Source organism: Procambarus clarkii, chromosome 22 (genome assembly GCF_040958095.1).
Source record: "Procambarus clarkii isolate CNS0578487 chromosome 22, FALCON_Pclarkii_2.0, whole genome shotgun sequence".
Lineage (NCBI taxonomy): Eukaryota > Metazoa > Arthropoda > Malacostraca > Decapoda > Cambaridae > Procambarus > Procambarus clarkii.
Genome location: NC_091171.1, coordinates 4,868,217 through 4,893,623, shown reverse-complemented (window position 1 = coordinate 4,893,623; position 25,407 = coordinate 4,868,217). Strand labels below are relative to the sequence as shown.

General features: G+C 47.5%; 1 protein-coding gene across 1 annotated transcript; it reads right to left on the bottom strand.

Moving 5' to 3' along the window:
• Nucleotides 1-1,906: 1,906 nt before the first annotated feature.
• LOC138367624 (repetin-like) lies at nucleotides 1,907-13,310 on the bottom strand. Its single transcript, XM_069329348.1, has 4 exons — nucleotides 13,047-13,310; nucleotides 9,402-9,505; nucleotides 6,838-8,309; nucleotides 1,907-2,292 (listed from the first exon to the last, which is right to left on the bottom strand). The coding sequence occupies exons 1-4, from the start codon at nucleotides 13,308-13,310 to the stop codon at nucleotides 1,907-1,909; spliced, it is 2,226 nt and encodes a 741-aa protein (XP_069185449.1).
• Between the last annotated feature and the right edge of the window lie 12,097 nt (nucleotides 13,311-25,407).

Here is a 25,407-nt window from a genome sequence, read left to right as displayed (position 1 = left end):
CTTAGTGCTGCCCGCAACACTTAGTACTGCCCGCAACACTTAGTGCTGCCCGCAACACTTAGTGCTGCCATCAACACTTAGTGCTGCCATCAACACTTAGTTCTGCCCGCAACACTTAGTGCTGCCTGCAACACTTAGTGCTGCCATCAACACTTAGTGCTGCCATCAACACTTAGTGCTGCCATCAACACTTAGTGCTGCCATCAACACTTAGTGCTGCCATCAACACTTAGTGCTGCCATCAACACTTAGTGCTGCCCGCAACACTTAGTGCTGCCCGCAACACTTAGTGCTGCCCGCAACACTTAGTGCTGCCATCAACACTTAGTGCTGCCTGCAACACTTAGTGCTGCCCGCAACACTTAGTGCTGCCCGCAACACTTAGTGCTGCCCGCAACACTTAGTGCTGCCATCAACACTTAGTGCTGCCCGCAACACTTAGTGCTGCCCGCAACACTTAGTGCTGCCCGCAACACTTAGTGCTGCCCGCAACACTTAGTGCTGCCCGCAACACTTAGTGCTGCCATCAACACTTAGTGCTGCCATCAACACTTAGTGCTGCCATCAACACTTAGTGCTGCCATCAACACTTAGTGCTGCCCGCAACACTTAGTGCTGCCATCAACACTTAGTGCTGCCATCAACACTTAGTGCTGCCATCAACACTTGGTGCTGCCATCAACACTTAGTGCTGCCCGCAACACTTAGTGCTGCCATCAACACTTAGTGCTGCCCGCAACACTTAGTGCTGCCATCAACACTTAGTGCTGCCATCAACACTTAGTGCTGCCCGCAACACTTAGTGCTGCCATCAACACTTAGTACTGCCCGCAACACTTAGTGCTGCCCGCAACACTTAGTGCTGCCATCAACACTTAGTGCTGCCATCAACACTTAGTGCTGCCATCAACACTTAGTTCTGCCCGCAACACTTAGTGCTGCCATCAACACTTAGTGCTGCCATCAACACTTAGTGCTGCCATCAACACTTGGTGCTGCCATCAACACTTAGTGCTGTCATCAACACTTAGTGCTGCCCGCAACACTTAGTGCTGCCATCAACACTTAGTGCTGCCATCAACACTTAGTGCTGCCATCAACACTTGGTGCTGCCATCAACACTTAGTGCTGTCATCAACACTTAGTGCTGCCATCAACACTTAGTGCTGCCATCAACACTTAGTGCTGCCATCAACACTTAGTGCTGCCATCAACACTTAGTGCTGCCATCAACACTTAGTGCTGCCCGCAACACTTAGTGCTGCCATCAACACTTAGTGCTGCCCGCAACACTTAGTGCTGCCCGCAACACTTAGTGCTGCCATCAACACTTAGTGCTGCCATCAACACTTAGTGCTGCCCGCAACACTTAGTGCTGCCCGCAACACTTAGTGCTGCCATCAACACTTAGTGCTGCCCGCAACACTTAGTGCTGCCCGCAACACTTAGTGCTGCCATCAACACTTAGTGCTGCCATCAACACTTTGTGCTGCCCGCAACACTTAGTGCTGCCATCAACACTTAGTGCTGCCATCAACACTTAGCGCTGCCATCAACACTTAGTGCTGCCATCAACACTTAGTGCTGCCCGCAACACTTAGTGCTGCCCGCAACACTTAGTGCTGCCCGCAACACTTAGTGCTGCCCGCAACACTTAGTGCTGCCCGCAACACTTAGTGCTGCCCGCAACACTTAGTGCTGCCCGCAACACTTAGTGCTGTCCGCAACACTTAGTGCTGCCCGCAACACTTAGTGCTGCCCGCAACACTTAGTGCTGCCAGCAACACTTAGTGCTGCCAGCAACACTACTATTATTAACCAGAGATGCAGATTACCAGAAAGTTTGTACCAGATAACCTGAGCTCTTGAGAACCTGAGAAAAAAAAGTCTAAGCAGAAGAGAGTAGTTAGTGTGAGAGAGAACTCTTGAGCAGAGTAAGAGTAGTTGTGAGGAACAGCGGGGTGCGTGTGAGAGAACTCTTGAGCAGAGTAAGAGTAGTTGTGAGGTGCAGCGGGGTGCGTGTGAGAGAACTCTTGGTCAGAGTAAGAGTAGTTGTGAGGAGCAGCGGGGTGCGTGTGAGAGAACTCTTGGTCAGAGTAAGAGTAGTTGTGAGGAGCAGCGGGGTGCGTGTGAGAGAACTCTTGAGCAGAGTAAGAGTAGTTGTGAGGAGCAGCGGGGTGCGTGTGAGAGAACTCTTGAGCCAGTGATCGCCACCTCCATCAACAAGAGCTCCGCTGAGAGCAGCATTAATTGCTACACACTTTGACAGTACATCGGAGCATCGCTCCCAGCCTCAAGGGCGCACAAAAAACTAATTCGTTTGTGAGTACAATTGTGAATTAGAGCACGGGGCTCGGCGGCTTGTTTGGCCTCGTGACGTTTACAAGATTAGAAACATGGATCAATGGTCGTTAATTCGGGTATCTGGGACCTGCGTGTCTGATCTGCGAGTGTTTCGTGTTATATACATTTGTTGTTGTATTATAATTCTTCTTGGTTATGGTCGGGAGTCCGGGAGGGTGAGGCTTCACCTCTCTACATCATGGGATATCTTGCTGGATCGACATGTGTGTGCTATCTTAAGTATAGGGACTTTGATAATGGACGTTGATGGTGGGGACCAAGTTTGGGGCGACTTGGTCGACATATGAGTGAGGGACTCTCTGGGTCCAGGGTGGAATCCCAGATCCTTGTGAACTGTTGCCTATATGTGTGTTTACATCACCTGTTTGGATAGCTTTAGTGTAAAGTGTGCCTTACTCATGGTGGCTTTGTTTACATTAATTAGGTGGGCAAGATCTCGTACACGAGTCAGCAACACCACAGTACTGGACCACTGTCAACACCACAGTACTGGACCACTGTCACCGCCACAGTACTGGACCACTGTCACCACCACAGTACTGGACCACTGTCAACACCACAGTACTGGACCATTGCCACCACCACAGTACTGGACCACTGTCACCACCACAGTACTGGACCATTGTCACCACCACAGTACTGGACCACTGTCACCATCACAGTACTGGACCATTGCCACCACCACAGTACTGGACCACTGTCACCACAGTACTGGACCACTGTCAACACCACAGTACTGGACCACTGTCAACACCACAGTACTGGACCATTGTCACCACCACAGTACTGGACCACTGTCACCATCACAGTACTGGACCATTGCCACCACCACAGTACTGGACCACTGTCACCATCACAGTACTGGACCACTGTCACCACCACAGTACTGGACCATTGTCACACCACAGTACTGGACCACTGTCACCATCACAGTACTGGACCACTGTCACCACCACAGTACTGGACCATTGTCACCACCACAGTACTGGACCACTGTCACCATCACAGTACTGGACCATTGCCACCACCACAGTACTGGACCACTGTCACCACAGTACTGGACCACTGTCAACACCACAGTACTGGACCATTGCCACCACCACAGTACTGGACCACTGTCACCACCACAGTACTGGACCATTGTCACCACCACAGTACTGGACCACTGTCACCACCACAGTACTGGACCACTGTCACCACCACAGTACTGGACCACTGTCAACACCACAGTACTGGACCATTGCCACCACCACAGTACTGGACCACTGTCACCACCACAGTACTGGACCATTGCCACCACCACAGTACTGGACCACTGTCACCACCACAGTACTGGACCACTGTCACCACCACAGTACTGGACCATTGCCACCACCACAGTACTGGACCACTGTCACCACAGTACTGGACCACTGTCAACACCACAGTACTGGACCAACTATCCCCTCACCACCCAACTATCCCCTCACCACCCAACTATCCCCTCACCACCCAACTATCCCCTCACCTGGTTGATACCTGGTTGATGGGGTTCTGGGAGTTCTTCTACTCCCCAAGCCCGGCCCGAGGCCAGGCTTGACTTGTGAGAGTTTGGTCCACCAGGCTGTTGCTTGGAGCGGCCCGCAGGCCCACATACCCACCACAGCCCGGTTGGTCCGGCACTCCTTGGAGGAATAAATCTAGTTTCCTCTTGAAGATGTCCACGGTTGTTCCGGCAATATTTCTTATGCTCGCTGGGAGGACGTTGAACAACCGCGGACCTCTGATGTTTATACAGTGTTCTCTGATTGTGCCTATGGCACCTTTGCTCTTCACTGGTTCTATTCTGCATTTTCTTCCATATCGTTCACTCCAGTATTTTGTTATTTTACTGTGTAGATTTGGTACTTGGCCCTCCAGTATCTTCCAGGTGTATATTATTTGATATCTCTCTCATCTCCTTTCTAGTGAGTACATTTGGAGAGCTTTGAGACGATCCCAATAATTTAGGTGCTTTATTGCGTCTATGCTTGCCGTATATGTTCTCTGTATTCCCTCTATTTCAGCAATCTCTCCTGCTCTGAAGGGGGAAGTGAGTACTGAGCAGTACTCGAGACGAAACAGCACAAGTGACTTGAAGAGTACAACCATTGTGATGGGATCCCTGGATTTGAAAGTTCTCGTAATCCATCCTATAATTTTTCTGGCTGTCGCAATATTTGCTTGGTTATGCTCCCTAAACGTTAGGTCGTCAGACATCATTATTCCCAAATCCTTTACATGCTGTTTTCCTACTATGGGCACATTTGATTGTGTTTTGTACCCTGTATTATGTTTAAGGTCCTCATTTTTGCTGTACCTGAGTACCTGGAATTTATCACTGTTAAACATCATGTTATTTTCTGATGCCCAGTCGAAAACTTTATTAATATCAGCTTGAAGTTTTTCAATGTCCTCAGCCGAGGTAATTTTCATGCTGATTTTTGTGTCATCTGCACAGGATGATACGAAGCTGTGACTTGTATTTTTGTCTATATCTGATATGAGAATAAGGAAAGCAGCGGTGCAAGGATTGTACCCTGAGGTACAGAGCTTTTAACTGCGCTCGGACTAGATTTTATATGGTTGACCGTTACTCGCCGAGTCCTGTTTGACAGAAAACTGAGTATCCAGCGTCCTACTTTACCGGTTATTCCCATTGACTTCATTTTGTGTGCTATCACGCCATGGTCACATTTATCGAAAGCCTTTGCAAAGTCCGTGTATATCACATCAGCATTCTGTTTTTCTTCTAATGCCTCAGTGACTTTGTCGTAGTGCTCAAGTAGCTGTGAGAGGCACGATCTTCCCGCTCGAAATCCATGTTGGCCTGGGTTATGAAGGTCATTGGTCTCCATGAAATTGGTGACCTGACTCCTAATCACTCTCTCAAATACTTTTATGATGTGCGATGTTAGTGCAACTGGTCTATAATTCTTTGCCAATGCTTTGCTCCCTCCCTTGTGTAGAGGGGCTATGTCAGCTACTTTAAGTGCATCTGGTATCTCCCCCGTGTCCAAGCTCTTCCTCCACACTATACTGAGTGCCTGTGCTACCAGCACTTTGCATTTCTTTATAAATATTGAATTCCATGAATCTGGACCTGGGGTTGAGTGCATGGGCATGTTTTCAATTTCTCTTTCGAAGTCTAGTGCGCTCGTGTTGATAGCAGTTATATTTACAGGGTTTGGATATCCTGCATAAAGAAATTGTCTGGATCTTCCACTTTCATGTTGTTTATTGGAGTGCTAAACATGTCCTCATACTCCTTTTTTTAGGATTTCACTAATTTCTTTGTTATCCTCCGTGTATGAACCTTCACTTGTACGAATAGGTCCAATACTGGCAGTGGTTTTTGCTTTTGATTTCGCATATGTGAAGAAGTATTTTGGATTTTTCTTTATTTCCTGAATTGCTCTCTGTTCTTACTGCCTTTCTTCAATTTGATATGAGGGTTTCAATTTCTGCTCGATTTCTTCAATCTCCCTATTTAAATTATTCCTACTTTGACGGGAAATTCGTGTCTGCATAAGCAGTTCCGTTATTTTTGTCCTGCGTTTATAGTGTCGTCTGCGTTCTCTTTCTACGTTGGATCTCTTTCTGGCTTTCCTCAAAGGAACATGTTTCAGACAGACTTGATACGCTTCCGAAGTCAGTTTTTCTATTCCTTCTGTAGGACTTGTATTACTTAGAGCAGTTTCCCGTGGAATGTTTTCAAATTTCCTGTTTATTATCTCCCAGTCTATCCTTTTATTATTAAAATTGAATTTACTGAATAGCCCCTCTCGCTTTATCAACGTTTTAGCTCTATTCTGAGTGTTGATGGTCGTTTGCTCTTCAATGAGCTTGTGACCTGAGTATGTGGTATCTGATATTGTAATGTCTCTGGTAATGTCTTCATTGTTCGTCAACCAACTATCCCCCCTCACCACACACCTATCCCCCCTCACCACACAACTATCTCCCCTCACCACCCACCTATCCCCCATCACCACCCACCTATCCCCCCCTCACCACACAACTATCCTCCCTCACCACACAACTATCCTCCCTCACCACACAACTATCCCCTCCCCCACTATGGACACCTCTGAGGTAGGCAGACACACAGACTCATTATGAATAATGTTATCTGAAACGTGGAGGAGGACTGTGGTGGTGGCCGCCTCCACCACCACGAGGGTGGAGGCGGCCTTCACTGTATACCACTGTATACCTTCACTATATACCACTACCACCGCGACCTTTGATGGCAGCGGCCGGCGAGGATGGCAGCGGCCGGGGGGATGACGGCTGTGGCGGTCACTCACGCCTGGTGCGGGGATCGGTAGTGGTTAGGTGGTTCCCCGCTACGGACCAGGAGCCAGAGGATGGGTTGGGGTTCGAGTTGGATGTCCTGGTGAGTTATTAATGGTGAGGTTGGGCAGGCAGGGCTGGCCCGACCTCACGCCTCACCACGCACATGCTGGCGTTGTTTGGTGGAGCCCCGGTGGTTGATGGAGCCCTGGTGGTTGATGGGGCCCTGGTGGTTGATGGAGCCCTGGTGGTTGATGGAGCCCTGGTGGTTGATGGAGCCCTGGTGGTTGATGGGGCCCTGGTGGTTGATGGAGCCCTGGTGGTTGATGGAGCCCTGGTGGTTGATGGAGCCTTGGTGGTTGATGGGGCCCTGGTGGTTGATGGAGCCCTGGTTTTTGATGGAGTCCTGGTGGTTGATGGGGCCCTGGTGGTTGATGGAGCCCTGGTGGTTGATGGAGCCCTGGTGGTTGATGGAGCCCTGGTGGTTGATGGAGCCCTCCTGGCTGATGGAGCCCTGGTGGTTGATGGAGCCCTCCTGGCTGATGGAGCCCTCCTGGCTGATGGAGCCCTGGTGGTTGATGGAGCCCTGGTGGTTGATGGAGCCCTGGTGGTTGATGGGGCCCTGGTGGTTGATGGAGCCCTGGTGGTTGATGGAGCCCTGGTGGTTGATGGAGCCCTGGTGGTTGATGGAGCCCTGGTGGTTGATGGAGCCCTGGTGGTTGATGGAGCCCTGGTGGTTGATGGAGCCCTGGTGATTGATGGAGCCCTGGTGGTTGATGGAGCCCTGGTGGTTGATGGGGCCCTGGTGGTTGATGGAGCCCTGGTGGTTGATGGAGCCCTGGTGGTTGATGGAGCCCTGGTGGTTGATGGAGCCCTGGTGGTTGATGGAGCCCTGGTGGTTGATGGGGCCCTGGTGGTTGATGGAGCCCTGGTGGTTGATGGAGCCCTGGTGGTTGATGGAGCCCTGGTGGTTGATGGAGCCCTGGTGGTTGATGGAGCCCTGGTGGTTGATGGAGCCCTGGTGGTTGATGGGGCCCTGGTGGTTGATGGAGCCCTGGTGGTTGATGGAGCCCTGGTGGTTGATGGAGCCCTGGTGGTTGATGGAGCCCTGGTGGTTGATGGAGCCCTGGTGGTTGATGGAGCCCTGGTGGTTGATGGAGCCCTGGTGGTTGATGGGGCCCTGGTGGTTGATGGAGCCCTGTTGGTTGATGTAGCCCTGGTGGTTGATGGAGCCCTCCTGGCTGATGGAGCCCTGGTGGTTGATGGAGCCCTGGTGGTTGATGGGGCCCTGGTGGTTGATGGAGCCCTGGTGGTTGATGGAGCCCTGGTGGTTGATGGAGCCCTGGTGGTTGATGGAGCCCTGGTGGTTGATGGAGCCCTGGTGGTTGATGGAGCCCTGGTGGTTGATGGAGCCCTGGTGGTTGATGGGGCCCTGGTGGTTGATGGAGCCCTGGTGGTTGATGGAGCCCTGGTGGTTGATGGAGCCCTGGTGGTTGATGGGGCCCTGGTGGTTGATGGAGCCCTGGTGGTTGATGGAGCCCTGGTGGTTGATGGAGCCCTCCTGGCTGATGGAGCCCTGGTGGTTGATGGAGCCCTCTGGATTGATGGATGATCGGGGATTGAACTCCGACCTGCATGAAGTGAGACCATCGGTCTACCGTCCACCCTAAGTGGCGGGGAGGACTCAACAACTCGGCATGTTCTTGATGACCATATTTTCATTGTGTCCAGGTCCTCCTATACTTTAACGCAGTCGTTTGGGCACGTTTCTGTACTCTGGGTGACTGTGTTTACCCAATAGTTAATGTGTACCTTGGAGTTAGTCGACTGTTGTGGCTTTGTGTTAGTCGGGAGGCACTCCAAGCCTCCTTCGGGAGGCTTGGAGTGCCACCGCTGGCACTGGAGGCTCTCCGAGGCGGCAGATGGCGCCCTTAGAATGGTGTCGTGCAGGCGTCGGCGTATGGCGAATCCTGCCCATCCATCACTGGTCACGGCTGATGATACGTGTGCTTGACGTCTACAATAGCCACGTTACAGATGGGGACACGGTGCGGGCCAGCAGTTGGGGCTGCGTGCCCGCCACACAGATGGGGACACGGTGCGGGCCAGCAGTTGGGGCTGCGTGCCCGCCACACAGATGGGGACACGGTGCGGGCCAGCAGTTGGGGCTGCGTGCCCGCCACACAGATGGGGACACGGTGCGGGCCAGCAGTTGGGGCTGCGTGCCCGCCACACATCAGATGGGGACACGGTGCGGGCCAGCAGTTGGGGCTGCGTGCCCGCCACACATCAGATGGGGACACGGTGCGGGCCAGCAGTTGGGGCTGCGTGCCCGCCACACATCAGATGGGGACACGGTGCGGGCCAGCAGTTGGGGCTGCGTGCCCGCCACACATCAATATACTCGGGCGGCAACAATAAAAATTGGCAGCCAATAGAATTCGTCTGTGATTGTCTTGCCAGATAAAGTTATTTCGATCTTATCGCCAGAAACGGTAGGATGTGATCCCCGCCCCGGGGGGAAGGGGGGGGGGGGTTGCTGCTGTTGCTTTCGCTGCTGTTGCTGTTGCTTTCGCTGCTGTTGCTGTTGCTTTCGCTGCTGTTGCTGTTGCTTTCGCTGCTGTTGCTGTTGCTTTCGCTGCTGTTACTGTTGCTCCTGAAGCTGCTGTTGTTGCTGCGGTCGCTGCTGTTGCTGTTGTCGCTGCTGTTGTTGCTGTTGTCGCTGCTGTTGTTGCTGTTGTCGCTGCTGTTGTTGCTGTTGTCGCTGCTGTTGTTGCTGTTGTTGCTGTTGCTGGGAGGTGGGGTCGGTGTAAGTGTGGCCAGCGGTCTGTGGGTCAGTGAGAAAGAGTAGCCAGCGGTCTCATAATGTTTATTTCTTTCTTTTTTATTCGAGAAATATGGACGGAATTTGTGAATTTATAGTTTGATTTTCTTTAATATATTTAATGCTTATAAGATCATACTGTGTACTCTCCATGCATGAAAAGTACATACAATTTCAAATTTCTTAAATTTGAAATGAAAATATCAAATTTTCGTCATTGTCAGATTTCAGAGTCTTAACTGGAACTGAAAGTCTATTTTTGTCCTGCTTTTTTTTGGGGGGGGGGGGCTAATGAGTATTGGTAATGACAGAGTTGTGAAAACTACCTCAACCTAGACCCCTTGGCACTTCATAGGTACGGGTGAGCTGGTCCTGAGTTCGATTCCTGCTGCAGGACATAAGCGATTGGACAAAATATATTTCCACCTGATCCCTCTGTTCACCGATCAGTAAAAGAATACTCAGGACTTGAGTAACTATTGTGGGTTTGTCATCCTGGGAAAGATCACTTGTTGGCCTCTGTAAAGTAGGCCTAGTTGGTGTGGGAAAACCTTGTTAGGATTACTGTGAGAGGAGAACTACTAGGAACTTGTACTGTACTAAATTAAAAATTACTCTATGCAAAATTAATGCAACTAAAGTTTCTAGGGTCGTAAATCCTAGCTCCTCTTTTCCTAATGACAGACTGTGGACTGTAAGGGTCAGGTGGGGTCCTAAGGGTGAATGGAGAAGATGATTGAAGATCCACAATCCACCTGTAGACAAGTATCTCACATTAACTTGTGTTGTTAATACAAGGATAAGATTTAATAATTCAGTTCTATAACTGAACACTGGTTCTGTTGACCAGACCACACACTAGAAAATGAAGGGACGACGACGTTTCGGTCCGTCCTGGACCATTCTCAAATTGATTGTGATGAGGGAAGGGGATGACGTCAATAAATAGGCAAGAGAGAGTGAGAGAGAGAGAGAGAGAGAGAGAGAGAGAGAGAGAGAGAGAGAGAGAGAGAGAGGTGAGGAGCAAGACAAAAGGTGTGCAAGGCAAGGTGTAGTAGAGGGGATAGTAACAGGAAAAAGAACAGAGGTAACACTGGTTCTGTTTAAATCAGGACTCTAAACATGTAAACATTCCAGCCTAGTACCATAACTATAACAACCAATATTCTTATACTATAAACACAACAATTTATATTGTAGAAGTACGATGTTTATTAATTTACAATCAAATTACCTTATATGTGGTCTAAGCACTATTAACTAAGTACAAGCGATTATATTCAATAGGATAAACTTATATGATAACTAAGTAAGCTATCGTTAACTCAATATATATGATCAATTATATATATAGATATATTTTCAATTTATATGAAGATCCAATCAGCTTGACTGGATCTCTTCTCAGACAAGTGACACTCATGAGGTTATGTCTACCTCACAAGTGTCAGGTCACCGAGAAGAGATTCGGTTATTAATATATTAATAAACTTACTGAAATATGAGGCATTGGCTCACCCTGTAACGACAAACAGACTTATTGTATATATCAAGCATGCAATTGGCCAATTAACACTCTTAAAATAACTCAATATACTTGTGTGTGAATGCCGAGTGCCGTCTGACAAGTCTGCCAGACTGGATAACTCTCTTGACGAGTCCAGGCACTATATTTTATATCACAGCTTTGCTGTATAATGCTCTGGTAGCGTTGCTAATTGATTGTCCTTAATTGCGTTTGCAGTAGGATGAGATCAAGTTGATTGTTGGAGATGGAGGCTGCGTTACTCGGTCTTCTCCACTCTTATTTAGCTAATGTATTAGGAATTTTCCTTGTAGATATATTGTCCAGGTACTCCCCCTGTTCTAGAGAGTAATTACTGGTGATAAAGATAACTGAATAAGTTATCCTAAGCTGAATAAAGTTCGCAATGCCCCGCACGTTGTCACTCTGTATGCTCCCTGAGCACGGAAGCCTTCAATGAATATTGATTGATTAGTTTTACTGTCTAAACATATGATTGAGATGTGATTATAATATAATTCGATATAAGATTTAAAGATTATAAATAGTACTCGCTAGTACTATTGATAATTATAAAGGTGTGGGAACCGACGTGTGAGATTTATATTTATTTAATTTATATGAATTTATATTTACGTTAATTTATATACTTCGATAGCAATTTGTATAATGATAAGTGGACTGTATTTCTGCAATAATCTCATAATCTCACAAATCGATCCTCTACACATTAGGGGGGGTTTATATTAATTAAATATATATGCAGCCAATCAAACTACAGTAATAGACTACATACATTGAAAAGGTTCCTTATCTTATAGTACAGCAGGTTAGTCCACCAGGTATAACTAGGGTGTAGACACCAAATTATCCTCTTTGAGGTAGCTTCCATCACCCAGTAACTGGTGCACAAAATCTTGCTTCCTCGTCTTGACCTGTCAAAAGGGCGCTAGCTGTAAAGCCAGATACCTATATATGACAAGTATGTCTGAGAAAATACTGTACATGGAACAATGAAGACCTGGCTTAATTACCTTTAGTATGAGGCGATTTCGTGATCTAACGGAATCACCCTACCCAATGACATTAATGGCCACTAATGATAGATAATGGGTTTCGGAAAGAACACTTAACTTGATTTGTTGACAGCGTGTTGAAGATGGTACACCTTTGGTTTCCATAACACTACGTCCAAGTAAAATTAACAGGAGCCGTATTTGCTCCCGTGTGCCTCTGGTCTAGTATAAACAATGGCAATGTCTAACACTCCATACTATTGACGCTACTGGCCGACATTGTCCAGATATGATAGGAGCCGAATTTGCTCCACACGTCTCGGAGGTGACACAACAACAATGGCTGCCCCTCCTTCCTCCTGACGCCTAGCTTACATTGTCCAGATGTTAATAAGTGATAGAAGGGTCACATTTACTCTACTTTAATACTGATAATTAAGTTAATTTATATGAGATGTTTTTCTGATGGTGAAGTCCAAAGACTAATGTATTTAAGAATAATTCCCACCATAATAGGTGGTGATTATAATAGTATGTGGTGATGATATCCCATTTTCTTTAGACGGTAATTCCACTACAAGTTACGTTTTCTATGGGTTAACTTGTTTATACAATACAGCTATTATCTGTCTGTATGATATATTAAATGGTGTCGGATTTTCCGACAAAAGGAATTGATTTATTCCTCTACCGGAAATCGATTGATGTTCCAATCGTTTTTAATTAAGATATTCTTCTCGAAGGTTCTAGATTCTTTAGAAATCATGCACAGTCACGTAGACACCAAGTTCCCTATGGCCCTACGTGATCATAGGTGGCACTGTCATGGAGGATCCAGATGTATAATGAATCTGTAGTGATTCTGAGATGATCTTGATATTGATTTACATATAATGTAAAAATAATACATTTCTTAGATAATAATATAGATATAGTGGGTAAAATTTCCCCCAGTTGGCTTCTTGGCCCAGATTATGAGAAATCATCAGGTTAACTGTGTTGCCATGTCTCGCTTCATGATGATATTGTTGCCATGTCCAACTTGATGATGATAAAGTTGCCATGTCCAGCTTGATGATGATAAAGTTGCCATGTCCAGCTTGATGATGATAAAGTTGCCATGTCCAGCTTGATGATGATAAAGTTGCCATGTCCAGCTTGATGATGATAAAGTTGCCATGTCCAGCTTGATGATGATAAAGTTGCCATGTCCACTGTGATGATGATAAAGTTGCCATGCCCAGCAGGATGATGACAAAGTTGCCATGTCCAGCGTGATGATGATAAAGTTGCCATGTCCAGCGTGATTATGATAAAGTTGCCATGTCCAGCGTGATTATGATAAAGGTGCCATGTCCAGCTTGATGATGATAAAGTTGCCATGTCCAGCTTGATGATGATAAAGTTGCCATGTCCAGCTTGATGATGATAAAGTTGCCATGTCCAGCTTGATGATGATAAAGTTGCCATGTCCAGTGTGATGATGATAAAGTTGCCATGTCCAGCTTAATGATGACAAAGTTGCCATACAGTGGCGTGGCCAGGTTCTAAAGTTATGGATGAGGGGGGGGGGCGAGCACACTAAAAAAGACCCCCCTTAACATGGACCAAATCATTATATGTTCAGTATTTAAAATATATTATTTTGCCTTCCAAATCCTAACATAAGAAATATAGAGGTTTAAATAAGTACATAAATGTTGTTTCGTTTATAAAATCTGAACATAAAAGTTTACATTAATTTTTAATTTCATTTAAAATGAAAACATAATATATACGTTTTCTATTTAATTATTTGACTTTTTAAACGTAAAATGGAAACAAGACGAAGCAATATTGTTTCACTGTGTCACCGTTTATATTGTTCCGCACCGTCACTGTTCTGTCCCCACAGACCAGCACTGTCCCCACAGACCACCACTGTCCCCACACACCACCACTGTCCCCACACACCACCACTGTCCCCACAGACCACCACTGTCCCCACACACACCACCACTGTCCCCACACACCACCACTGTCCCCACACACACCACCACTGTCCCCACACACCACCACTGTCCCCACACACACCACCACTGTCCCCACACACCACCACTGTCCCCGCAGACCACCACTGTCCCCACACACCACCACTGTCCCTACACACACCACCACTGTCCCCACACAGACCACCACTGTCCCCACAGACCACCACTGTCCCCACAGACCACCACTGTCCCCACAGACCACCACTGTCCCCACACACACCACCACTGTCCCCACAGACCACCACTGTCCCCACACAGACCACCACTGTCCCCACACAGACCACCACTGTCCCCACAGACCACCACTGTCCCCACAGACCACCACTGTCCCCACAGACCACCACTGTCCCCACAGACCACCACTGTCCCCACAGACCAGCACTGTCCCCACACACACCACCACTGTCCCCACACACCACCACTGTCCCCACAGACCACCACTGTCCCCACAGACCACCACTGTCCCCACACACCACCACTGTCCCCACACACCACCACTGTCCCCACACACACCACCACTGTCCCCACACACCAACACTGTCCCCACAGACCACCACTGTCCCCACAGACCACCACTGTCCCCACACACACCACCACTGTCCCCACACACCACCACTGTCCCCACACACCACCACTGTCCCCACACACACCACCACTGTCCCCACACACACCACCACTGTCCCCACACACCACCACTGTCCCCACACACACCACCACTGTCCCCACACAGACCACCACTGTCCCCACAGACCACCACTGTCCCCACACAGACCACCACTGTCCCCACAGACCACCACTGTCCCCACACACCACCACTGTCCCCACACACCACCACTGTCCCCACACACCACCACTGTCCCCACAGACCACCACTGTCCCCACAGACCACCACTGTCCCCACACAGACCACCACTGTCCCCACACAGACCACCACTGTCCCCACACACCACCACTGTCCCCACACACCACCACTGTCCCCACAGACCACCACTGTCCACACACAGACCACCACTGTCCCCACACAGACCACCACTGTCCCCACACAGACCACCACTGTCCCCACACAGACCACCACTGTCCCCACAGACCACCACTGTCCCCACAGACCACCACTGTCCCCACACAGACCACCACTGTCCCCACAGACCACCACTGTCCCCACACACACCACCACTGTCCCCGCAGACCACCACTGTCCCCACACAGACCACCACTGTCCCCACACACCACCACTGTCCCCACACACACCACCACTGTCCCCACACACACCACCACTGTCCCCACACACACCACCACTGTCCCCGCAGACCACCACTGTCCCCACACAGACCACCACTGTCCCCACACACACCACCACTGTCCCCACAGACCACCACTGTCCCCACAGACCACCACTGTCCCCACACACCACCACTGTCCACACAGACCAGCACTGTCCCCACACAGACCACCACTGTCCCTACACACCACCACTGTCCCCACAGACCACCACTGTCCCCACACACCACCACTGTCCCCACACAGACCACCACTGTCCCCACACACACCACCACTGTCCCCACACACCACCACTGTCCACACAGACCAGCACTGTCCCCACACAGACCACCACTGTCCCCACACACCACCACTGTCCACACAGACCACCACTGTCCCCACACACCACCACTGTCCACACAGACCAGCACTGTCCCCACACAGACCACCACTGTCCCCACACACCACCACTGTCCACACAGACCAGCACTGTCCCCACACAGACCACCACTGTCCCCACACACCACCACTGTCCACACAGACCAGCACTGTCCCCACACAGACCACCACTGTCCCCACACACCACCACTGTCCACACAGACCACCACTGTCCCCACACAGACCACCACTGTCCCCACACACACCACCACTGTCCACACAGACCACCACTGTCCCCACACACCACCACTGTCCCCACACAGACCACCACTGTCCCCACACACACCACCACTGTCCCCGCAGACCACCACTGTCCCCACACAGACCACCACTGTCCCCACACAGACCACCACTGTCCCCACACAGACCAGCACTGTCCCCACAGACCACCACTGTCCCCACAGACCACCACTGTCCCCACACAGACCACCACTGTCCCCACACAGACCACCACTGTTCCCACACAGACCACCACTGTCCCCACAGACCACCACTGTCCCCACAGACCACCACTGTCCCCACACACACCACCACTGTCCCCACACACCACCACTGTCCCCACACACCACCACTGTCCCCACACACACCACCACTGTCCCCACACACACCACCACTGTCCCCACACACCACCACTGTCCCCACACAGACCACCACTGTCCCCACACAGACCACCACTGTCCACACAGACCAGCACTGTCCCCACACAGACCACCACTGTCCCCACACACACCACCACTGTCCCCACACAGACCACCACTGTCCCCACACAGACCACCACTGTCCCCACACACACCACCACTGTCCCCGCAGACCACCACTGTCCCCACACAGACCACCACTGTCCCCACACAGACCACCACTGTCCCCACAGACCACCACTGTCCCCACACAGACCACCACTGTCCCCACAGACCACCACTGTCCCCACACAGACCACCACTGTCCCCACACACCACCACTGTCCCCACACACCACCACTGTCCCCACACACCACCACTGTCCCCACACACCACCACTGTCCCCACACACACCACCACTGTCCCCACACACCACCACTGTCCCCACACACCACCACTGTCCCCACACACACCACCACTGTCCCCACACACCACCACTGTCTCCCCACACACCACCACTGTCTCCCCACACACCACCACTGTCCCCACACACCACCACTGTCCCCACACACCACCACTGTCTCCCCACACACCACCACTGTCCCCACACACCACCACTGTCTCCCCACACACCACCACTGTCCCCACACACACCACCACTGTCCCCACACACCACCACTGTCCCCACACACCACCACTGTCCCCACAGACCACCATTGTCCCCACACACACCACCACTGTCCCCACACACCACCACTGTCCCCACAGACCACCACTGTCCCCACACACCACCACTGTCCACACACACCACCACTGTCCCCACACACACCACCACTGTCCCCACACAGACCACCACTGTCCCCACACAGACCACCACTGTCCCCACACACCACCACTGTCCCCACACACACCACCACTGTCCCCACACACCACCACTGTCCCCACACACCACCACTGTCCCCACAGACCACCACTGTCCCCACACACCACCACTGTCCCCACAGACCACCACTGCCCCCACAGACCACCCTGACCACCCATCATAACTAAACGTGACGGCAATTGGACACGGGATGACGGAGCCTGAACCGTGACCACCACCAGAGATAAGTTAGCCTGGCATGGTGTAACAGATGAAGCCATTACTCCCCCCCCCCCTCCCTCTCACGGATAAAGAGCAATGTGTCAACTTTGTGAAAGAGAAACATGCACTCTCTTGAACATTATATTGTAGAATGTCCCATATTGACTGACTTTCGCCTTCCTGGGCTAAGGTATGCTGAACTCTGTAATTACTATATGAGTACTGGAACACTTGATGATATATTGGACTTGTATCCAAGACTGACCATGTAATGTATCAATTATACAATGTATGTATGTGATGTAACTATATAACCTAAGCTTGTAAAAGCATCTTAATCACCTTCAGTAATTAGGTGCTTAATTGCACACTAGTTTCTCTATGAGCTATCTCACCCTGTCAGAGTAAAAGAGACAAATGTATGTGAATGCATGTGTGTGTATATATATGTATGTATATATGTATATGAACGTATGTGTGTGTATGTATATGTATGCGTGTATAAGGTATATGTGGAAGCTGATCAGAATTACATTTCACCTTTATAAATGCACATTAATGTAAAAGACACATCAAACACTTTATGTAGGGCATTCGTAAATCTGTGTATCTATGTATTTACGTATGTAGGTTAGCTTAGCATTTTAAAAGCACCGAATCACCTTCTGTGGTTGAGTGTTCAATAAACCCTTGAACTATATGTTTAACACATCTCTAACCTTGTCCATGGAGGACAGAAGAAAATATATATATGCTGGTTAGCATTGTAAATGTGTGGCCACGTCTGTGGTAGAAAATAATAATAATAAAAAAATACTTTAAGTAAATCTTTTGTAACATAATTTGCCCGTACTCCCATAAACCAGACGATCCGCACCCAAAGGTTTCTCATGCCACGACTCTTTACCAGAGTGAAGAGTAACTATTACTTTTATTAGTACTTCACACCATTGTGTTTCCCTCATTATCCACCACCCACTCATATGAGAATTATATTTTGTATGAGAGAGACAGATAGACAATAGAAAGATGGATAAACGGGTGAGCAGATGGGTGGATGGGTAGGTAGATGGATGGGTAGACGTATAGATAGATAGATGGAAAGATAGTTGGATGGATAGAAAGATGAGTAGGTACATGATTCATAGATGGATAGTTAAATAGGTAGATAGATGGCGCGAGAGTTTCCTGCCTCACCTCAGTCAACTGAGCTTCCTGCCTCACCTCAGTCAACTGAGCTTCCTGCCTCACCTCAGTCAACTGAGCTTCCTGCCTCCATCTCCAATCAACTGAAAACCTATAATTGTTTTGTATGAAGTCTGGTTATTAAATCAGAGTGAGGACAATGGACACCATTTTATCAACTTACAAAAATTATTCGTGTCAGTTTGATGCCATAAATAACTGCCATTTATAACCCAACTGACACTTTAATAACTATCAACCCTGACACTGACTGGAGTGAGAGAGTGTAGGAGGGCCGGCCATCTTGGCCGAGCTGTTTGGCCAAGAAGGTGACAACTGACACTGGTTACACGACAAATTAACCGTAACAAATGGCTATTGTTGCTGAAGAGAACCGGAAGGCTAGTTGTGGACAGCCTTAGGTCTCCGTCTCTTATTATTAACATCTGTGTTAATAATAACATAGTGCTAGCTACTGTTCCTGGCCAGCACACTACAGTTGAGGCTGTGGTAGTGAGCGCAACATCGCACTCAACTAGAGCAAGAGGTGGCAGAATCAACTTGAGAATGGTCCAGGACGGACCGAAACGTCGTCGTCCCTTCACCTTCTAGTGTGTGGTCTGGTCAATCAACTAGAGAAAGAACTTGTCGACTACTTCAGAGTTCTTCCTTGCTCAATGTGAATCATTAACTTCTGATTTCATAAATTGGGTCAAGATAGCAAGTAATTTAGAGTGAGGAGGTTGCAACAACAAGGAGAGGCAGCGTACTTTACACCATGTTATCTTGAGGTTATCTTGAGATGATTTCGGGGCTTTAGTGTCCCCGCGGCCCGGTCTTCGACCAGGCCTTCCACCCCCAGGAAGCAGCCCGTGACAGCTGACTAACACCCAGGTACCTATTTACTGCTAGGTAACAGGGGCATTCAGGGTGAAAGAAACTTTGCCCATTTGTTTCCGCCTCGTGCGGGAATCGAACCCGCGCCACAGAATTACGAGTCCTGCGCGCTATCCACCAGGCTATGAGGCCCCTAAATGCCCCATGTTGTTTAAGATTCGTTACTTGGAACAAATAGTTTCAAGTAGCACTGGCTATGGTGAGCCCATCACTTTACACCAGCCACTCACAGGTCTGCGAGTGATGTTACTCAACCCTTGTCAGGGCTACGGATCTCCTCGACACCTAAACTCTTTATAAATTTACTAAAAGTTTATATAATCAAGTTGTTTAACGATGTAAATAAATGGAATTAAATCACAGAAATTAAATTAGAGCACTAGATAATCCTAATTTAATTAACATAATCACCCCCCCCGCCCCCCCCCCCCCACTGGGAATTGTGCGGAACAAAGATATTATATATTATTATTATTATATATACAAGAGTTGTTACATTCTTGTCCAGCCACCAGCACGCGCAGCGTTTCGGGCAAGTCCTTATTCCTATGTTCCCTGGGATACGACCCCGCGAAGAATCGTTTTTACAACCAGGTACCCATTTTACTGTTGAGTTAAACAGAGGCTACAGTTTAGGAACTGTGCCCAGTAAATCCTCCCAGGCCAGGATACGAACCCATGACAAAGCGCTCGCGGAACGCCAGGCGAGTGTCTTACCACTACGCCACGGAGACTACGTATGGATAGTGCTGTATGACGACGAGTTTCATTGGTCAAAACACCACACAACGGTTTATATCATTCACACTCCTATCGAATGGAGAATACTGTAGAGCAGTTAATAAAAATTAATATATGTAGATTAGTGAAAACGGGAGATGATTGTACTTTTGTGCCTAAGAGTTCATTGAGCTTTTATATAAACAAAATAACGGTTGATAATTTTACGTATTGGCATTTGGCTCTTGAGGCAATGACGTCACACACAAAACTGTACCTCGACTGTCGTTAACAGTCTTCAACAACACTGTTAGTTGTGTTCATGTATTCCTCCTCGTCGTCCATAGTGATTGGGATTGCCAGCTACAACCATGTTGTACCATCTTACAGGTTCAGTGGTTTGTGCTTCTATCCTCCTTTCCTCAGTTACCTTGTCACGGTGATGTTGCCTGACAATACCTCTAATTTGTAGTAGAGTCTTGGGTATGAAGTATTCAATATGGTCTCCTTCAGCGCCTTCAGCAGCCAGCACATCTGCTCGTTCATTCCCACATATTCCAACATGGGAGGGGATCCACAGAAACTTGACGACTCTTCCATGGGTGGTTAGTACTCTCACAGCTCTCTTGATCTCAGTAACTATCTTAAGGTTTTCTGTCCTGTTTTTACCAAGGCTTTGTAGCGCTGCTTTTGTACCAGTGCAGATCACTGCACCGTTGATATTTCTTTCAAGGAATCTTAACGCCATAACAATGGCAGTTAGCTGTGCATGTGTTGAAGAGGCATAGTCTCAATACGTGCTTTTTCTTCATTTACGTTTTGAAATGCATTATTCCTAATTACAGTGTATGCTGCACCAGCTCTGCCACTGGTAAGATTAGACGACCCATCAGAGTAGTTTTGATCTAATTTGATAAATTTGAAATTATAAATTTTTTCAAGATACTTTCGCATCATTTTTTGTGGTTGGACTTTGTCGTTGTCATCTGGTTGATGATAATCCTGCACGAGTCATCCACCCAGGGAGGTAACCTCTATACAGGCAGGAGCTCACGGGCTTGCTCCTGTAAGTTGCACAGAACTCTGTTTCTCTTGGAAATATCATTGATCTCTGGCAAGATCTTAATTGATCTTAACTGCAAGCTTAGCATTCAGTTCTTTAAGTCTGCTTTTATCACTGGGAGAACTCTCACCATTGTTCTTCTTTATATTATAATTATCAGCGTTAACATTGCTGCCTTTACTCCCATTATACTACCTTCACTACCACCACTATTGTTGGTGTTGTTAATACAAACAAAAGCGTTATTAACAATACCATCAATCTTATCGTTATTATTAACATTACTCACATTATTATTATTGTTAATACTGTGTTTGTTATGGCAAAGTCTTCTCCTAATCATATTTTGGTAATCAAATACAAACTTCGTAATTATTGTCTCTAAGGTCTTCAGATATTTTATCAAAAACTGGTATATTAAGCTGCTTTACAATCTCTTTATATTATTTATTCCATTTGTTTTACTTCCATTGTATTATTTAATCTTGACTCTTTTCTTTGTGCAAATTGTATAAATAAGTGTAATACATTCTATAGTAATTCACTTCTTTTCTTCACCTTGAAATTACGAAAATGAGTTTTGGAGAACTCCTCTTTCAATTAAGCCCTGATGCTAAGAAAATAGTTAGAGGGATAGAAGCCCTAAATCAGAAGATAGTAAATACAGAATATGCGGTCATATTCAATGAGACATATATATATATATAATATATATATATATATATATATATATATATATATATATATATATATATATATATATATATATATATATATATATATATATATAACTGAAAACTCACATTCCAGAAGTGACTCGAACCCATACTGCCAGAAGCACTCTGCAACTGAAGTACAGGATCCCTTAACATCCCATGTTAAGGGATGTTTATATATATATATATATATATATATATATATATATATATATTGGTGTATACTGGCAGCAGGTTTTCTTTCAAACATGTTTCATTGAATATGACCGCATATTCTGCATTTATTATTTTCTGGTTTAGGGCTTCTATCCCTCTAACTATTTTCTTAGCATCAGGGCTTAATTGAAATAGGAGTTCTCCAAAACTCATTTTCGTACTTTTAAGGTGAAGAAAAGAAGTGATTTACTATAGAGTGTATTACACTTACTTATACACACCAAAAATGTGTATAAATAAGTGTAATACACTCTATAGTAAATCACTTCTTTTCTTCACCTTAAAAGTACGAAAATGAGTTTTGGAGAACTCCTATTTCAATTAAGCCCTGATGCTAAGTAAATAGAGGAATAGAAGCCCTAATCCAGAAAATAATAAATACAGAATATGCGGTCATATTCAATGAAATATATATATATATATATATATATATATATATATATATATATATATATATATATATAATATATATATATATATATATATATATATATATATATATTATATATATATATATATATTATATATATATATATATATATTATATATATATATATATATATATATATATATATATATATATATATATTATATATATACCTAGTTGTGCTTGCAGGGGTTGAGCTCTGGTTCTTTGGTGCCGCCTCTCAACCTTCAATCAATCAACTGTTAATAACTACTAACTTACCCCCCCCCCCACCTCCACACACACACCCAAGAAGCAGCCCGTAACAGCTGTCTAACTCCCAGGTACCTGTTTACTGCTAGAGAACAGGAGAATCAGGATGAAAGAAACTCTGCCCACTTGTCTCTGCCTAGTCCAAGAATCGAACCCGGGCCACAGGCTGACAAGCCCCGCGCTCTGTCCACTCAGCTACCAGACCCCTGATGCCCAGGGGTCATCAGGGAATTCATTTGGTGTGTATTCCTGGGTGGGTGTGTGTGTGTGATGGGGGGGGGGAATTAGTAGTAGTTAGTAACAGTTAAGAGGCGGGCCGAAAGAGCACAACTAGGTGAATACAACTAGGTGAATATAGACACACACATTCTGTCCCAGCATGGAGCCCGTACCTTGTCAAGCAGAGGACTAAGCTGGAAAAAGTTCAGAGGTATGCCACTAGGCTAGTCCCAGAACTAAGAGGCATGAGTTATGAGGAAAGGCTGTGTGAAATGCACCTAACGTCGCTGGAAGATAGGAGATAGGAGGAGAGGACATGATCACTACGTACAAAATTAAAAGAGGAATCGACAGGATAGATAAAGATAAACTGTTTAACACGGGTGGTATGCGAACAAGGGGACACAGGTGGAAACTGAGTACCCAAATAGGCCACAGAGACGTTAGAAAGAACTTTTTCAGTGTCAGAGTAGTTAACAGGTGGAATGTATTAGGAAGTGATGTGGTGGAGGCTGACTCCATACACAGTTTCAAATGTAGATATGATAGAGCCCAGTAGGCTCAGGAACCTGTACACCTGTTGATTGACAGTTGAGATGCGGGACCAAAGAGCCAGAGCTCAACCCCCCCAAGCACAAATAGGTGAGTACACACCTCGAGGAAGCAGCCCGTAGCAGCTGTTTAACTCCCAGGTACCTATTTACTGCTAGGTGAACATGGGCATAAGTGTAAAAGAAATTCTGCCCATTTGTTTGCGCCTTCGCCGAGAATCAGCCGCGAGACCCCTGTGTGTGTGTGTGTGTGTGTGTGTGTGTGTGTGTGTGTGTGTGTGTGTGTGTGTGTGTAAATTTGAATGATTCCGTAGCCATAACTCACTTAACTCTTTGATGAGACCAGGGTTTGAACCAGCATTCTCAGGGGCTCATCCCATTGGTGCACACATTACCATAACCACTTGACCAGCGATTATCAATAAGGATTGTTAAGCCCTGGAGCTCATTAACTCCATGACTGACCAATGAACAGCAACTCTCATGGTGCAGTTTGGACACACAGTTGCATCACATTTTGGTGCACACTTGACCCGCGCTGAGCCTGGCAAATGTGAAAGAAAGCTTGAATGATCCCTAACTGTGAATCACTTACAAGCTCCTATGACCCAACCAGGATTTGAACCTGCACTTCCTGGGCAATCGCTGGTTAAGTGGTTATAGTAGTGTGCACGCCAGGGGGTGAGCCCTAATGCACCTTCGAACCCCGGTTGGTTGATAGAGTTCTAAAGTAATTTATGACTTGGGGGAGCATATATTATTTATTTTGTGGACGGCTTGGTTATGGGGAGGATTGAAGAGGTGGTGTGGTATGGGGGGGGGGGAGGAGGCGGCGGGTTGAAGGTGATGGAGGGAGTTGCATGATGGAGGGAGTTGCATGAGAGGGACTTATAAAGCAACGGCTGCTCAGGTAATGAGGCGTCCCGATGGAAATTGGCTGTTATATAAGAGGTCTGCGGGTCGACCACCTCTCTCCCTCCTCCTCCTCCCCATCCTATACTATCCCTTCCCCATCCTTCCTAACTCCCCCCCCCCCCCCACTTCTCCCCACCTCTTGCTCTTCTCTCCCTCTCCCACTCCAACTCCGTCTCCCACACACCTCTCCTACACCCCCCCCCTCCTCCTCCTCTTTCTAGCAAAGATCACTCATCCCAAACCTTGCCCTTCCTCCCTTCCTGCAAGTCGTATTGGCCCTTACAACAATCCTACCTTCCCTACCCTATCCTCAGGGGCCTGAGGGCTTGACACCTGAGTGGGCAGCGCTAGGGACTCGTAGTCCTGAGGATCCGGGTTCGATCCCCAGTGGAGGTGAAAACAAATGGGGCAGAGTTTCTCTCAACCTGATGCTCTGTTCAGCTAACAGTAAATAGGTACCTGGGAGTTAGACACGGGCTGCTTCCTGGGGGAGTGTAACAAAAAGGAGACCTGGTTGAGGACCGGGCCGCGGGGACGCTAAGCCCCGAAATCATATCAAGATAACCTACCCTACCCTACCCTACCCTACCCTACCCTACAGACCAGGCCAAGCATGAGGTAGGAGCACTACACAATGCGTCTCAGTGCGTGGGGGCATGTATATATTTGCGTGTATGTTACAAGTATACAAATTGTGACATATATAGACCATTTTCTAACGAAAATTCAATATTTAAAGAAGGAATACAGGTGACGGCTTGGAATATAGTGGTGCTC

Bases quoted from the DNA above. Each gene is read 5' to 3' on its own strand.
- LOC138367624 (XM_069329348.1), bottom strand. From the start codon at position 13,310: ATGGCAACTTTGTCATCATCCTGCTGGGCATGGCAACTTTATCATCAT. The intron at 8,310-9,401 runs GCGACAACAGCA...CACTTCATGCAG, and splicing joins CGACAACAGCAACAACAGCA to GTCGGAGTTCAATCCCCGAT. The intron at 2,293-6,837 runs GTGAGGCGTGAG...TGCGCCCTTGAG, and splicing joins ACAACGCCAGCATGTGCGTG to GCTGGGAGCGATGCTCCGAT.